Raw genomic sequence first — 17,660 nt, 5'->3', positions numbered from 1 at the left:
AGCGGGAATTTAAGCCCCCGGGTCTGGGACTTGAACCGCAGTCGGCTACATGGGAGTCCAGCAACATAGCCGTTACGCTAACTGCAGGTCCCTATTCTATATTTTTCATACTTCCTTGGCTATTCTCTAGCACTTATTCTACTAAAGAAACTAAGATTTCATTCCTTTTTTAAAGTCTCTATTGGGATTTTAACTGAAAATTAAATTAGTATGTTAATTTTTTTTAAAAGAATAATTAATTTAATTTTATTATTTTATTTTTTTTCATTTGATCAGAGAGACAGAGAGAGAGAAAGACAGAAAGTGAGAAAACAAACCACCAGGTCTGGGACTCTAACCAGCATCTTAACCACCACATCACCTCCAGCACCAGAGTTAATTTTTAGAACATAATACATCTTCCCATTTATTCAGAACTGGCTTTACAACCTTTAATATACCTTCTAGTCTTCTTCATTAAGACCCTGCATCTTTCTTCTTAAAAGTACTTTCATCTATTTCACACCTTTATACTACTATAAATGGAACATTTTTCCTCTCTCCATTTCTAAGTACTTACTGCTATTAGAAGGGGACTATAGTAGTAGTAGTAGTAGTAGTAGTATCGGAGAGGCTTTTGCTATAGGGTGCATGCGCTCACCAGAAAGACAGAGAGACAGAGAGATAGAAAGCGAGAAAACACCCTTGGGGGGATGGCCATGCCGCAATCCCTTCTCCATTCTCCTCTCGAGATCTTGGGCACGCATGCACACGCACCTGGCATGAGTTTAAGCCACTAGATTCAGGACTTGAACCGTGGTCGACTACATAGGAATCCAGCAACATAGCCATTACGCCAACTGCTGGTCCCAATAAGGGGACTATAAAAAGTGAAAAATCAAATTAAAGTATGAGTTTATTTTGGTGTAAAACATTTGAAATCCATACATAATTTTTTCATGATATGAATTTCCCATGAACTTTTTAAAGAGCCCCCCGCCCCCGATATGTAAGAAAAGAAAATAGATTTGTATATACCTTATTGGATTGTCAGAAGTCATGGCATATTTTTCTATATAAAAATGCGCCATAACTTTTCAACAACCCAATATAATATCAATTTACCTTATTAAAAAAATATTTTTTTAGCTCGCTAGAGGATACATAGACTCACCAGAGAGAGAGAGGGGAACTGAGAAATCACCCCCCAGGGGGACTAGTCACCTACAGTCTCTTTTCCTCCATTTTCCTCTTGGGATTTTCAGATAGGCATGTACACAGACTTGGCATGTTTTTCAAGCTGTTGAGTCCAGGACTCGAACTATGCAGTTGGCCATATGGCATCCAGTTGCCTTAATCTCCACACCACCTGCTGGTCCCAAACCTTGTATCGAATCCTTTTTTCTTTCTTTCTTTTTGAGAATATTACACACGTTATAAATAGGTAATAATCTGTGTCCCACAAATGTCTTACCTCTCTATTTTTAATCCCTTCTTTTCTTCTCTACACTCTTCCCCTCTCCCGCCTTCCTTCCACACTGTCTCCACTGTCCATAACTATTTTCAATACTTTCATGTCTTCCAATCTTTCCGTCTCTACCGTAGAGTGCAGATAATCACTTAAGTGGAAACATACAATGTCTCTCTCTTATAGCCTGACTTGCTTCACTCAGCAATAAATCTCCCACATTCATACACTTTCTATCAAATGCCAGGGTATTATTTTTTTCCTGGCTGAATAGTGTTCCGTGGGGTGTGTGCCACACCTTTACAATCCATTCATCTGTTCGTGGACATTTGAATTTGTTCCATGCCTTAGCAATTGTGAAAATGTTGCAATAAACATAGACGTGCAAGTACTGTTCTGACTGAGCGTTCTCCTGTCCTTTCGGTAGGTACTCAGGAGTAGAATGGCTGGATCATGTGGTAGCTCTATTTGTAGGTCTTTGAGGAGCCTCCATATTGTTTTCCACAGTGGCTGGACCAATTTACACTCCCACCAACAGTGTAGGAGAGTTCCACTTTCACCACAACACCACCAACACTTATCATTTTTTGTACTTTTAATCTTTGCCATTCTGACAGGGGTCAGGTGGTATCTCATTGTGGTTTTAATCTGCATCTTCCTTATGATGAGGGATGTTGAGCATTTCTTCATATGCTTCTTGGCTGTTCGTATGTCTTCCTTAGAGTTTTTTGTTCAGCTCATTTTCCATCTTTTAATTGGGTTAATCATTTTATTTTCAGGGAAGCCACTTGATACATGTGCATATGTGTCCCAAATCCCAACAGGATGGAGAAATGGAAGAGAAAGGGTTGCATTGTGACCAACCCCACTGTGGATGCTTTCTCACTCTTCCCATCTCCCTCTTTCCAACATATGCATGCACTCTCTAGCAACTAAAAATAACAACAAAAAAAAAATTCACAGAGCTAAAAAGCATCATAAAACATGAACACAGATGTTCCCATTCCTCAACTGTGCTCTTAAATTAAAAACCATTAAACAAACCTGGAGTGAGGAGCAAAGATCCATCAGGAGTAAAACTGAGTCTACGAAAGAAGGACTTCATGCTGTCATCATGAAACATCCGGTAACTTCTTGCCTGAAATACACAAAGTTTAAATATTATCCCAAATCTTTATACTCACAATAAAGGCTAACCAATTCCTATTTTTTCCTTAAAATATTACCATTTATTAGAGACAATAATAAATGTAACATATTACAAATAAAATAATTAGGCAGGATTATAACAGTAATCACTCATGAGAACTGATCACCTGTTTTTGATAAAAGCTATATGTATGTATCTGTGTGTGTGGTTCTACACCTGTTTTTATTTTTTAAAAGAATTATTTATTTAATTTTATTTATTACTATTCTTTTTTAATTTTACCAGAGAGAGAGAGAGAGAGAGGGAAAGTAAGAAAGCAAGCCTCCAGGTCCGAGGCTTGAACTGTGGTCAGCCATGTAGGAGTCCAGTGCCTTTAACCACCACACCACCTGTCAGCCCCTCTATAATTATTTTTAAACACTCTGTAAAAATAACTGTCATCAGTGGTTTGTCTAGGGGTTAAGACTGAGAGACTGCAGGAAGATGACTAGGAGACTTCTGCTTTTTACCTGTATATACATTTAAAATTTCCAACTGAATGAACACTTTTTAAAAAGGAATACAGGATTGTTGAGGGACCAGCAGATCGCATAATAGGTATGTTGCTGGACTCCCACATAGTTGACTGTGGTTCGAGTCCTGGATCCAGCGGATTAAAACTCACACTGGTGCACGTATGTGTGTGTCCAAAATCTGGAGAGGTGAATGGAGGAGAAATGATTGTAGTGTGGCCATCCCTGCTGGGGGGTGATTTCTCATTTTCTGTCTCTCTGGTGAGTGTACATGCCCTATAGCAAACAAACAAACAAACAACTCTCTTAAAAAAAACAAAAACAAAAAAACCCCACAGGATTGTTAAATGGGTAATTTAACATTTCTTGAACACCTCTGTGGCATGTTTGCTATCATTCACACTTTATAAACACTAAGTACGTAGTTCTCCAGAAGCCAAGGAACCAGGAATTCTTACTTTACAGATGTGACCTCTACAGTGTACCAGTCAGCTCACAGGTAAACCTCATGTCCTGCATGCCAGGTCTCAATTTGAACCAGGTCCCTCAGTTGCTCTAGTAACTGATTGGCCCCCTTTCACCTAAGCGTCTGCCTCAGTCGCTTCAGTCCTTCCAGGACTAGGGACCTATTTTCCATCGCCAATTCTCTCAAAGATCAAAATCCTTCTTATTCCTCAGCACCAGCCCTTTAACTGTCCGCCAGCAGGGTGCTCTATTTACTTGCCAAAAAGGCATACTGCCTACTGCCAGACAGATCTAGTGGTTGACCTCCCTATCTTCTGCTGCCTAGTGCAGGGGTCTTTCCAGATCAATAGTAATTGATTCTTGCTACCTGGATAATCATGGAAACCCTGCCTGCCTCAAACCAAGTGAATACACCACTGGAGGCAGGGTCCAGGTACCACATCTTTAATGCCTCCCAGGCAATTCCACAACGTAGCCAGGGTTAGAAGCACTGGCTCCTAACCTTGAACCTTTTATTCTCTATCACTAGCACTCCCCTGGTCCCAGATGGCCCATTCCATACAGACCAGCCCACCACACCAACTGACCCTGGGCTGGCCAGAGGAAGTCTCACTGCAGTTCACGGGTTAGGTCCAGGAGTCAGTGATTTAGCTGGAAGGGTATAAGAAGACCGCATGACAGGGGATGTCCAAATATCCCATACCTCTCCTTCAGCTCCAATTCCAGACAACATCTTGGAAACGTTGAAAGCCACGCGTTTCTTCTGTGTGCTATATACCCGCAGCACCCTAAAGAAAGAACAGTCTCATTTGTCACTTCTGCTATATGAATTATGTTTCACACAGAGACATTCTATTACCAAAACTGAAGACCACCTCAGCAATTTTTCACCTGCAAAACCGTTTACCAATGATATTCAGACTTCATGGAGTATTGACAGCAGAAGCAAATATTAATAACTTAAAGGAGAGGCCGGTAGGTGGCATAGTGGTTGAGGGCACTGAATACCCATGGGGCTAACCACAGTTCGAGTCCTGGGCCTGGTGGCTTGCTTTCTCACTTTCTCTCTCGCTCACTCTGTTCCTCTCTGGTCAAATGTAAATAAATAAATAAGTAGATAAATAAAGTTAAATTAAAAAATTATTTTTAAAATATAACCTAAAGGAGGGACCAGCAGTTAGCGTAATGGCTATGTCACTGGACTCCCACGTAGTTGACTGCGGTTCAAGTCCCGGACCCGGCAGCTTAAATTCACGCTGGGCGTGTGTGCATGCATGCCCAAGATCCCGAGAGGAGAATGGAGGAGAAGGGATTGTGGCGTGGCCATCCCCCCTGGGGAGTGATTTCTCGCTTTCTGTCTCTCTGTCTGTCTGGCAAGCGCACGCGCCCTTTAGCAAAAACCTCTCCAAAAAAAATAAATAATAATAACCTAAAGGATACTGCAGTGGGAAAATAAGTCATAATTTTATTTTTATTTATTTTTCATTTTTCATTGAATGCTTCAAGTTCTCAAGGAAAACCTACTTCAGGCCTGGCCTTGTTTTTCAGGTCAAGGCCATCTGCCCAGTGGCAATCTGTGTGACGCAGTGAAACGTACTTTGTGTTGAACAGTCTCTCTCCCATTAATTTACAATATGGAAAACATCAGCAAGTAAATTGTTTAGCCAGAAGCCATAAGATTCCGATTACTAAATAAAACACACATATCAGAAAATAATTGGCATTTAGAATATGACAGGAGGCTCTATGAAACAGTAACTGTCCCATATTGCTTTTATCCCAGGGCCATCTTAAATTCACTATATCTTAATTAAAAGCAGCAGATAAATATTCAAAAAGGAATATTCTGTTAAATAGTATACCTGGTATAGTATACCTTAATTTTTGTTTAAACACTGTTCCAAGAATACAGTTAAATGCAATTATATCAGTTAAATGCAGCTAAGACCTCCTTTCAGAAAAGACGATTTTTTTTTTTTTGGAGAGGTTTTTGCTATAGGGCGCACGTGCTCGCCAGACAGACAGAGAGAGACATAGAGACAGAAAGCGAGAAATCACCCCCCAGGGGGGATGGTCACGCCGCAATCCCTTCTCCTCCATTCTCCTCTCGGGATCTTGGGCACGCACGCACACGCGCCCGGCGTGAGTTTTAAGCCACCGGGTCCGGGACACGAACCGTGGTCAACGACGTGGGAGTCCAGCGACATAGCCATTACGCTAACTGCTGGTTCCCAAGACGGTTTTATTTTTATATAAATTTAAGTGGTGTCATTAAAATCACTGTATCAGTAAACTACAATCAAGAAATTAAACTAGGACCGGCAGATGTCATAATTGTTTACATCACTAGACTCTCATGTAGTAGACTGCGGTTTGAGTGCTGGACCTGGTGGCTTAAAATTCACACCAGGCTCGTGTGCAAGTGTGCCCAAGATCCTAGCAAGAGAACGGAGGAGAAGGGATTGCGATGTGGCCTTCCCCCTGAGGGGTAACTTCTCACTTTCTGTCTCTCCAGTGAGCCCCGTGCCCTATAGAAAAAATTTCTCTTAAAAAAAATGAAAAAAATAGTCCAACTCTCCTACTACCTCTTCTTGTTTAAGTAGTATTTATAAAAGACTTATTGGCACCAGCAGATGGCATGGTGGTAAAGGTGCTGGACTCCCATATGGTCGACCATGGTTCAAGTTCTGGATGTGGTGGCTTGCTTTCTCACTTTCCCTCTCTCTTTCTCTGCCTGTATCTCTCTAGTCAAATTAATAAAGAATGATGATAATAAATAAATAAATAATTATTTTTTAAAAAGATTTATCCATGTTTTGGTGTGGGTCTCTCTCTTTTTTTAAAAAAAAGAATTATTGGGAACCAGCAGTTAGCGTAATGGCTATATCGCTGGACTCCCACGTAGTCGATCGCAGTTCGCGTGCCAGACCCGGTGGCTTAGAACTCACGCCGGGCACGTGTGCGTGCCCAAGATCCCGAGAGGAGAATGGAGGAGAAGGGATTGCAGCGTGACCATCCCCCCTGGGGGGTGATTTCTCGCTTTCTGTCTCTATGTGTCTCTCTCTCTGTCTGGCGAGCGCACGCACCCTATAGCGAAAACCTCTCCAAAAAAAAAATTATTATTTATTTAAAGTCCATTTGTTATTATTAGTTTTTAATTTGACAGACAGAGAGAGAGAAAGAGAAAGTGAGAAAACAAGTCACCAGGTCTAGAACTCGAACTACAGTCGGCCATGTGGGAACCCAGCGCCCCTAACCACCACGCCACCTGCTAGCCCCAATGTGGGTTCTCTTATGGGGGAAAAAAAAGACTTTAAGTCTCTCCTGAAATCAAATGTAACCAAGAGTTTATTTGCTGTTAGAAAGCTCTTTCTATATTTATTCACCCACTCACTAATATTAATTTGATAAAACTACTAACTTCACACAAGGTACATACCCTAGTAGGCAATTTCTTATTATATTGTAATAATATGAGTATAAAAAACAAGAACAAAAGAATCAAAGTTAGACTATGATTTATCTCGATTAAGTTGTGATAAAAATATTTCTGCAGAAAATTCGAAGGAAATACAAATACTAATGTACCTGTCACAGCTCAGAGTAGCAACATACTGACCCAAAGGATCCCAGGTTACTCCTTGTACATAACTTTTATGTTCATTAAATATTGAAATCTTTTGTCCTACAAAAAAAAGTACACAATAGCATTATCCAAACTTACTCGAGCACAAACTAGAGAGCACTCCCACCCGTCCCTCATTTAGTCTATCCTGCTCCTTAGACACAGAAGCAGCTCCTGCCTTAGGACCTCTGCACCTATTGTTCGAACAGGCTGTCACACACTTCCCGAAACAATACACATGGCTTGCTCCCTGACTTCATTCGCCCCAGTTCAAATGACAAATGCTCAGAGCAGCTTTCCCTAATGGCCCATTCAAAGCATTTATCACTACCTGACGTTATGTTATGACTTGGATGATTGGATGATGGTTTGAACCCATTTCATGCTTTGGAATTTGATGTTGGGTGGTGTGGCCAAATGGCTAGTGACGGGATCATAGCAACTGCATCACGGAGGCAACAGTCTTCATGAATAGATGAATGGAACCTTGTAAGACCCAGTGAATTCTAGCTCTCATAAAGGGGTTAGTTCTTCCAAGAGCTGGTTATCAGAAAAGAGAGAACTGCCCACAGCTCACTCGCTCTCTGCACACACTTGCATTCCTGTGCTTCCCTCAGTCATGTTGTAAGCGGACACCTTTGGACTTTCTAGCTATCAGAATTGTGAGTTAATAAATCTTAATCTCTTTAGGAATCACCCAGTCTCAGGTATTTCTGTTGGAAATGGAGTAAGGGACTAATACCTACTTGTCAGACATCCGCACTGGAACACAGACATTTGGTTCCTGCTGTGTCCACTCCCTGCAGTAGATCCCAACAGGATGGCAGTGTGCAAGGGGACTACAACTGGCTTCTGGGGGTATGAGATGGATTGTCCACATGGACAATGAAATTATCCAGGACAATGGCCAGATGTGGGGTAGGCAAGAAGACTGTGACACTGAGGACTGATGAGAAAGAATATCAGAGTCAGGTAGGATGGAGGATGGCTTAGCTGGATGGCATGGAACTAAAAACAATAGAGATATTGATGAGGTAGATGAAAACTGGACTGACGCAGTGCTGCAGAAGTGGCAAAGAGCAACTCCCCTATCCAGGCACTGCGGGTGGGAGAATTAGTCCACAAGTAAGCAGAGAATAGAGAAAGAGGAGGGTGTTGGGGAAAGAAAAAGTTTGGGCAAAGGTCTTCAGGGGGTACAAACAGGAGTTAATCACTAGTTTGTGCCATTCCACTGCTATTTTCACAGCATTACTACTTCTTACATGTCTACTACCTCCCCAACTAAAGACTGGTTCTTATTTTTTTTTTTTTGGAGAGGTTTTTTCGCTATAGGGCACGTACGCTCACCAGACAGAGAGAGACATAGAGACAGAAAGCGAGAAATCACCCCCCGGGGGGATGGTCACGCCGCAATCCCTTCTCCTCCATTCTCCTCTCGGGATCTTGGGCATGCACACACACGCGCCCGGCGTGAGTTTTAAGCCACCGGATCCGGGACGCGAACCACAGTCAACTACATGGGAGTCCAGCAACATAGCCATTAGGCTAACTGCTGGTTCCCAAGACTGGTTCTTAAAAGCAATGAAATGTCCCTGACTTTCCTTGATTCCTAAAATGGGAACTGGATCCTACCTACCCTATAAACTAGCATTTAATGCCCCACCATAATGACTTCTGGGGGTCGCAGGTGGTATAGTGGTTAAGGGCGCTGGACTCCCACATGGTCAACTGCAATTCGAGTCCTGGACCTAGTGGCTTGCTTTCTCACTTTCCCTCTCTCTCTCACTCTGTCCCTTTCTGGTATGTATGTATATATGTATGTAAGTATAAGTAAATAAACTAATTAATTAATTTAAATAAAATAATTCTTTGGGGAAAAAAAAATAATGACTTCTGAGGGCCAGATGGTGGTACAGTGGTAACACAACTAGATGCATATGAGAAGGTCCCAGGTTTGTAGGCCAGACCCTCCTGTGCGTGTTGGGTGCAAGTGTATGCCCATGATCCTGGCTGATTAAGGTATAAAGAACCTGTCTCTCTCTCTCTCTCTTTTCCTCTCTCACTCTCTTCTCATGGATGTATAAATGCTATTTTTTAAAAAAATGATGGGCCAGTCTCATTGCCTAGTGGTTAAGGGAGCCAGATCCCACATGGTCAATTATTTTGAGTTACAGCCCTCTAGTTTTGAAAAACATGATGAGGGACCAGCAGATGGTGTAATGGTTACATTGCTGGACTCCCACGTAGCCAACAGTGGTTCGAGTCCCAGACCCAGTGGCTTGAAACTCATACCAGGTGTGTGTGCCAAAATCCCAAGAGAATGGAAGAGAAGGAATTGTGGCATGGTCATTCCCCAGGGGATGATTTCTTGCTTTCTGTCTCTGTCTCTCCAGCAAGTGAACATGCTCTGTAGCAAAACATCTCTCTAAAAAAAAAAAAAAGAAAAACATGCTGAGTGCCATGTGTAAGAATGTCCAAAGTCCTGATAGGATAGAGAAAGGAAGAAGAGACCGTAGCATGACCACATCTCATTGGGGGGTATTTTCTCTCTCTCCCTCTCCCTCTGTATCTCTGTCTCTTTCTGGCAAGCACATGCACACAGAAATTTTTTTTAATTTTAAAATAAAAATTAAAAATGGGGGAGCAACAGATTATGTGATGGTTATGTCATTGGAATCCCACATAGTCAACCACAGTTCAAGTCCTGGACCCAGTGACTTAAAACTCCTGGACCCGGTGACTTAAAACTCATGCCAGGTATGTGTGTGTGTGCGTGCCCAAGATCTCAGAGAAGAATGGAGGAGAGGGGATTGTGGCGTGGTCATCTCCCCTAGGGATAGTGATTTCTCACTTTCTGTCTCTGTCTCTCTGGCGAGCACATGTGCCCTATAGCAAAAATCTCTCTAAAAATAAATAAATAAAAATAGCTTGTTAATCTTCTCGAGACCTTCAGCCCCACAAAGCAGAGACTAGGCCTGTCCTTTTACATCTGCTTCTCCAAACACATGAGATTAGCCTTGCTTCAGCCAATAACTCACACCACTGCTAAGCCTTCTAAATTCCAAACAGGGCCCTAAATACTGAATTCGATTCAAGGCATACTAATTCCTACCCTGTTGTGCCAACCACTTATTTTAGCTCACTAAAGAATTTCTGTGGTTTTAAAGTTAAAGCAGGTTAGATTTTCAAGACACTGACAATAACCCCTGCCCGAATAATAAAAAACATACCACTTACCCTTGCTGACATCCCATATGATGGCTGTGTTATCCACAGAAGCAGAAGCCATTAAGTTCCCATCAGTTGCCCAGCAAATATCATATACATCTTCTAAGTGGCCTCTAGAATTCAAAGAGTACAAACAGGAAAAGAAAATTATTCTCTCCAAAAGGGAAAAATTCTCAAAAACTTAAGGACAAATTCAAAGAGTCTGCATTGGAGTAGGATTCTAGAAATTTCCACTATATCAGCTATAGCTACAAACATTTACTTCCAAGGATATTTGGGGAACTTGATGATGGTGCAGCAGTAAAATGCACACTCTGTGAGGCTGACCTGCAAGGGAAGGTTACAGGTCCACATCTACAGGCCTCCCTGAGTATATGCATGTCCATGATCTGGGGGTAGCTTAGGTAAGGGGTGGGCCATGGGGTCATGGCATCAGGACCCTGTTGGAGGTGTTCTCTCTGTCTCTCACTCATGGAAAAATACAGAAATAAGCTTTAAAAAGAAGATATCTGTATGTGTACAGTGAGTTCATTTTTACTAAGGAAAACTAAAAATCTTACTGCAGAAACTAAGAAGATTCATCTTAATCATGTCTTTACCCTTTAAAAGTTCTGTCTTATAACTATCTCACCTAAGCAAAAGCTTTTAGAGAGACAGTAAAGTCAAGAGGCATGAACTGTTTAACACATTTAAATTGAAAAGATAAATCACTCCCAGTGTCCCTCCCTGTACCTCAGGGTTTTCACAACAGTCCAGTTCTCCTTATTCAGCTGAGCCTCATCCTCATCCTGGAAAGCAATCTGTTCCGGCTCCTTATTATCATTCACCTTCCATAACAGAATGACAGCATCTGTGGAGTGAGTCAATGGAAGATAAGCCATGCTTTGCTGCATACGCCTTTTTTTCTGGGTTTTTAGGGTACTAGACTATTTATGTTATTCAGTGGACATTATGGTCATGATGATTCTAGGTATTTGTACAGGAAAAATAGGTATGCTTTCTGAACTAAAACTCCAAAATCAAACTCATAACAGATTAGATCTATACAAAGTTATCTTAAATAGAAAGGTCCCTGAGTCAGCAAAATACCACTGCAAAGTGCTGACTACATTAACAAATCTTATGGTATAACCTAAAAATGGTTGAATAAGAGGTTAATAAACCATCAAAGAGCCACCAATGCAAGGGCTGGCAAATTGCTTCCAGCTTTGTGACCTTCAGCAAGTCACTTAATATTAAGAGTCTTGTCTCCTCACCTATAAATGGGGATAATAACAAAATACCTACTCTATAGGGCTGTTGTGAGGATTAAATGGACTTACAACATGATGCCAGACGCACAGTAAGCCTTGTAAATGTTAGCATTGATATTAACACCACTATGAGCACGTCAGACACAGCAGCCTGATGTCAACAGTCAGTTGCCTGAGTCTACTAATGCCCCACATTCTGACTCCATGTTTAACATTTAACCTTTTTTTTTTTTTTTGAGAGGTTTATTTTTAATTTTTTAATTTTTTTTTTTTGGAGAGGTTTTTGCTATAGGGCGCATGCGCTTGCCAGACAGACAGAGAGAGACAGAGAGACAGAAAGCGAGAAATCACCCCCCGGGGGGATGGTCACACCGCAATCCCTTCTCCTCCATTCTCCTCTCGGGATCTTGGGCACGCACGCACATGCACCCGGCGTGAGTTTAAGCCACCGGGTCCAGGACTTGAACTGCGGTTGACTACGTGGGAGTACAGCGACATAGCCATTACGCTAACTACTGGTCCCTTAACATTTATCCTTCTAAACATGGCGTGGCTTTTGTTTTAGGAATGTCCACAGGAAGAGAGTGGAGAGTGAACCAATGAGCAGGTCATATGGACATAGGCTTTCCCCCTCTGAACTGGGCTCCTGGCTACACACATCAGTCTGGGAGCTCAGCTAGGATGAGAGGCCCTGACAGATGGATATTCCCCATGTTGACAAGCAAGGTCCTGGGCCTTGAAGGCCAAAAGATTTTGCAAAACGACAGCTGCCCTGGGAAACTCATAGAAGAGAGCCTACAGCCTCCCCTGGTGACTTTCGTATTCCCTGCCTTACCCTTTACACACAAGAGCACACACGCGTGCATATGTGCAGTCTCTAGGCATAATGGCACAGAACTCAACCAGGCCTCTTCTTCTTTCTATGAACAAAAACTGAGATTTCTGTTTTACTTTGAACTGGTTTCTAGACTGTTTAAAAGTATAGTTAAAATTGTTTACTGGGACCAGCAGTTAGCATAATGGCTATGTCGCTGGACTCCCACGTAGTCAACCGTGGTTCGCATACTGGACCCAGTGGCTTAAAACTCACGCCAGGCGTGTGTGTGTGCATGCCCAAGATTCCGAGAGGAGAAGGGAGGAGAAGGGATTGTGGCATGGCCATCCCCCCTGGGGGGGTGATTTCTTGCTTTCGGTCTCTCTGTCTCTGTCTGACGAGCGCACGCCGCCCTAAATCAAAACCCTCTAAAAAAAAAAAAAAAAAGTTTACTTTTTGGACTAGCAGATGGTATGATTATGCTGCTGGACTCCCATGTAGTCAATAGTGGTTCAAGTCCTGGACCTGGTGGCTTAAATCTCACCCTGGGCACAGATGCATGTGTGCCCAAGATCCTGAGAGGAGAATGAAGGAGAAGGGACTGCTGCGTAGCCATCTCCCCCCTCGCTTTCTGCCTCTCTCTGTTTCTCTGGTAAGTACACATGCCCTATAGCAAAGAAAAGTTTACTTTTTTGGTTTACTAGTTTTATCCTCTTCAAGAAAATATGGATTGGGACCAGCAATTAGCATAGTGGCTAAAACCCCGGGATCCCACATAGTCAACCACGGTTCAAGTCCCGGACCCAGCGGCTTAAACTCACGTTGGGCGCCATGTGTGTGCGTGCCCAAGATCCCGAGAGGAGAATGGAGGAGAAGGGATTGTGGCGTGGCCATCCTCCCTGGGAGGTGATTTCTCGTTTTCTGTCTCTCTGTCTTTCTGGAGAGCGCACGCGCCCTATAGCTAAAGCCCCTCAAAAAAAAAAAAAAAAATATATAAATTAATCTATCCTCACTAAATAGGCACAAATTATATGGCTGTTCATTAAAGATACTCCCAAAACCAACTAATTAATTACACAAAGACACAGAGCTGACTCTCATCGCCAAAACATCCTACTAACAAGCATGATCAGTTGCCTGGGGATGCTGACAGAACAGCAAGCACTCTTCCTACCTGTATTAAAAGGAGCAGGATGGGAATAAGTGGGAGAGAAGCAGCTGTCAAACAAGTTTAATCCTGCCAGCCTCCATCTCCCGACTCTGACGGACTCCCCCAAAAGATTATTTTATAAACCATCTAAATAACAGACTGAGCACTTCAGTGATATCTAAAATAGAAATTCATGCCCACCTCAAACCTCACTATTTTATATAAGAAATTACATATTCATATAAAGAAATTCTAGGGCTGGCTTTGTGGCCAGGCAGTTAAAGTAGTCAGATCCTACATGAACTACTTACTGTACAGTACAATTCTAACACCTGGTGACTTGAGAAAAAGCCAGACACAAGTAGCGGGTGTGCCTCAAATCCTAATAGGAGGGGGGCCGGCAGGTGGCGTCATGATTAGAGCACTGGACTCCCACATGGCTGACTGTGGTTCAATTCCTGGACCTGGCAGCTTGCTTACTCACTCTCCCTCTCTGTCTCTTTCTCTCTCTGCATCTCTCTCTAATAAAAATGAGTAATAATAATAATAAAATAAAACAATAAAATAAATATTTTTAAAAATCCCAATAGGAGGGGAAAATGGACAAAGGATTGTGGTGTGACCATTCTCCATAGGGGGTATGCTTTATCCTCTCCCTCCCTCCCTCCTCCTCTCTTTGGCAAGGACATGTGCCCTCTGACAAAAAAAAAAAAAAAAAGAAGAAGAAATACAATACTCACCATCTCCTCCTGATGCTAAAATTTCCCCAGTTGGAGAAAAACGCACAACATTGACAGCTTTGGTATGACGAGCAAGATTGGACAAAAATTCCACAATGGCTTTTCCATCTGGTCCTTTTTCTACCTTCCAAATCTGTGATACCAAAAACATTCATTGAGAAAGCATAGTGACTTAGTAGATTGTACTCAAATTATACCTCGCTTATTTTCAGGAAGAAAATTTAGTTTTTCTTTTGAAACATAAAAGCAAGGAACCTTTCCTATCTAAAACATAAACCAATAGCCCACTGCCTGCTCCCTCCTACTTCTTTCTAAAGCAGTCATCTAACAGGAACCCAGTCTGGGATGCACCATAATGGTCACACTGCTACAACCAGCAAGGGAACACTAGTCAAGAAACTCATCTCTTCTGCGGTCATCCCTGAGGGTTTGGCATTCTGGGCTGGATGACAAGCTGGCATTTGTTTTAGTTCTTTTTTTATTTGCTAGAGGCCACCAGTGCTTGCCAGAGAGAGAGAGAGGGTGAAAGTATTCCCAATGGGATGGTCACACTGCAATCCCTTCTCCATTTCTCCATCCTGTGGGGATTTGGAGCACCCGTACACAAAAATCCAGATTTGTCAAGCCTCAGGGCAGAAATCTAACCGGGGTTGACCATGTGGGATCTGGCTCCCTTAACAGTCAGTCTATGCGGCTGGCCCTGGCATTAGTTTTAAATAAAAGAATGAAAAGTGCTGCTTCATGCAGGCTTCCCCGTCTATCTGTGCCCCAATTCACCCTGACGGCGGTGTCCACCCCCGCAGATGCCAGTCTGTGGATCCTCCCTGCAGCCCCGTGCTGGAAGTCCAGGCTGTACACCGGCTCTTTGTTGTGCCAGGCTATTTCACACGTGATGACTTTCATCCTCCTGAGTCTTGAACAGGCAGCGTTCCCTTTCTAAAGGCAAAGGAAAGCTACCGGTAATGAATTAAGTAACAATAACTATTGAGCGCTCATATGAAGCAGGAACTCTGCTAGCCATTTAAAAATGCATGCTGTATTGGGAAAGGATGGCAGCTGCCTTCTGACTTGCACACATTTCAAGTTCCACCTAAAGTGTTCCGCTGGGTGGTTCATCATTCTCCTAAGATGCGAAAAACAAAATGAAGCTCTCAGGTAGAGGCAACCCAGGGGCCTGCGGGAACGGCTACACGTCCCGCCTCCTCTTAGCGGACGTTGGGAGGCGCTCCGGAACAGTCGGAGAAAAGCGGCGGGAGGTCACTGCCCCGGGAACGGAAGACCCAGGCAGGGGAACCAGTGGCCGAGACCGGAGCGAGAGTGGGAACCCGGAGAAGAGAAGTGGTCGGGGCGGGTGTGGCTGGGGGCAGGGGTTCTTCAGGAAGAGGGAGGGGGACGGGTCTCCCAGAGGAGGAGCTGCAAGAACCAGGGCCCAGGGTCGCCGGGCGAGACACCTCCGCTGTCTCCAGGGACCCGGCGCCGGGCCCAGAAAACCCGGACCTGGCCTGAGCAGAGAAGGCCGCCCAGGGCCGGGGTCTGGGCGGGAGCGCGTCGCCCGCACGCCGCTCCAAAGCCATGCTGGGCGCCAGCTGCCCGCCCTTAGGGAGCACCCCTTGCCCCTCCCGGGTCCACTGGGAGAACTGCGGGACCAGCCCGGAAAGCCGTACCTGCAGACAGTGTCAGTCACCCGCGCCACTACCTCTGGCCAGCGCGCGCTCTGCTTCCCGCGCGCCGCAGGCCCCGCCCCGTGTGGGTGGAGCTCCGTGGACCCCGCCCCCATCCCCGTGTGGACGGAGCCACAGGACGCCCCACCCAGCCCTCCGCAGCGAGGCTGTAATAGCCCCGCCCTCTGACCGTCCTGGGTGGGACAAATCGATGAGTTGAGGTCATCGATTCATTCGTCAATCACTTACTCCCTTTGTTGCTCCGTTCTTGCAGCATTTACTGAGTATCTGCGCACGCTAGACCGGGCTAGGCTGCGGAACATACTCTGGAGAGCCAAGCTGACTCGGCTTAGTATCTTGTACACTCCTGAATGTGGGTTCAGCATCAGTGTTGCTACCACTGCGCCTTCTGGCCCAGTTGCATTTCTAGATATTAAAAACGAACCTTCCAAAAAGGAAACTAAGGACAATCCCAATTACAGTAACATCAAACAGAATACTTAGCGGCACAAGCAATAGAGCACTGCTGTGTGATACCAAAGCCATATGGAATGGTTAAGGGTTTGGATCCCGGGTAAACCTGAACAATCCAAGCACACCCACAGGTGTGCCTGTGTTCCTGGTAGGCTAGAGGGCTGGAAGGGGAATCCCCATGTGGTTGAGGATACCTCTCAAATAAATAAGCAAACTAAATAACTAAATAAATGCAAGGAAGTGAAAGACTTGTATCCTGCAAACTACAAAACATTGATGAAAGAAAGTTAAAAAGACATCAATGGAAAGACATCACGTTCATTGATTCAAAGACAACGATTAAGATGACAACACTATTGGGCCGGCAGGTGGAGTAGTGGTTAAGGGCGCTAGATTCCCACATGGCCGATGGCGAGTAGAGTTCCGGACCTGACGGCTTGCTTTCTCCCTTTTCCTCTCTCTCTTTCTCTCTCTGTCTCCTCTCTGGTCAAACTAAAATAAATAAATGAATAAAGTTAAATAAAATCATTATTTTTTAAAAAAAATAACACTATTGAAAGGATCTGTATATTCAATACAATCCCTATCAAAATCCTGTTTTTGTAGGAATAGAAATGCCATCCTAAAATTCATATGGAAGAAATCTCAAGGGTCCCCAAATAGCCAAAACAATCTTGGAAAGTAACAGAATTGAAGGTCCCATCCTGATGTCAAAACGTACTAGAACCTTAATCAAATAGTATGATACTGCCATAAGGACATATAGACCAGAAAGAATGGAGAGCCCAGAAAGAAGTCCTCAAATATGTGGTCTACTGATTTCCAACAAGGATGTCATGATCATTCAATGGGGAAGAAGTATTTTTCAACAAATGGTACTGGGAAAACTGTACACCCATATGAAAAAGAATGAAGTTGGGATAGTATACCATATACAAAAACTAACTCAAAATGGATAGACATAAGCCTAACAGCTAAAATCACAAAACTCTTAGACGGAAACAGGAGAAACACTTCATGACACCAGATTAGTCAATGACTTATTGGATGTAACATCAAAAGCCCAGGCAACAAAAATCTAAGATAAATTGGACTTGACCAAAAATTTTAGTGATCAAAGATCATTATCAAGAGTGTAGGG

General features: G+C 43.5%; 1 protein-coding gene across 1 annotated transcript in view; it reads right to left on the bottom strand.

The window, feature by feature from the left end:
* Window positions 1-16,122, bottom strand: part of CHAF1B (chromatin assembly factor 1 subunit B) — a 33,212-nt gene extending 17,090 nt beyond the window's left edge. The window contains exons 1-8 of the mRNA XM_006146273.2: window positions 16,049-16,122; window positions 15,162-15,320; window positions 14,385-14,517; window positions 11,160-11,277; window positions 10,437-10,540; window positions 7,163-7,259; window positions 4,278-4,362; window positions 2,492-2,585 (exon numbers count right to left, since the gene is read on the bottom strand). Of these exons, the coding sequence (XP_006146335.1) occupies window positions 2,492-2,585; window positions 4,278-4,362; window positions 7,163-7,259; window positions 10,437-10,540; window positions 11,160-11,277; window positions 14,385-14,517; window positions 15,162-15,287 (757 nt within the window). The 5' untranslated portion in view covers window positions 15,288-15,320; window positions 16,049-16,122. The remainder of the gene's footprint in view (window positions 1-2,491; window positions 2,586-4,277; window positions 4,363-7,162; window positions 7,260-10,436; window positions 10,541-11,159; window positions 11,278-14,384; window positions 14,518-15,161; window positions 15,321-16,048) is intronic.
* Between the last annotated feature and the right edge of the window lie 1,538 nt (window positions 16,123-17,660).

Source organism: Tupaia chinensis, unplaced genomic scaffold (genome assembly GCF_000334495.1).
Source record: "Tupaia chinensis unplaced genomic scaffold, TupChi_1.0 Scaffold000175_1, whole genome shotgun sequence".
In the NCBI taxonomy this organism is placed as follows: domain Eukaryota; kingdom Metazoa; phylum Chordata; class Mammalia; order Scandentia; family Tupaiidae; genus Tupaia; species Tupaia belangeri.
This window is presented reverse-complemented; position numbering and strand designations above follow the sequence as displayed.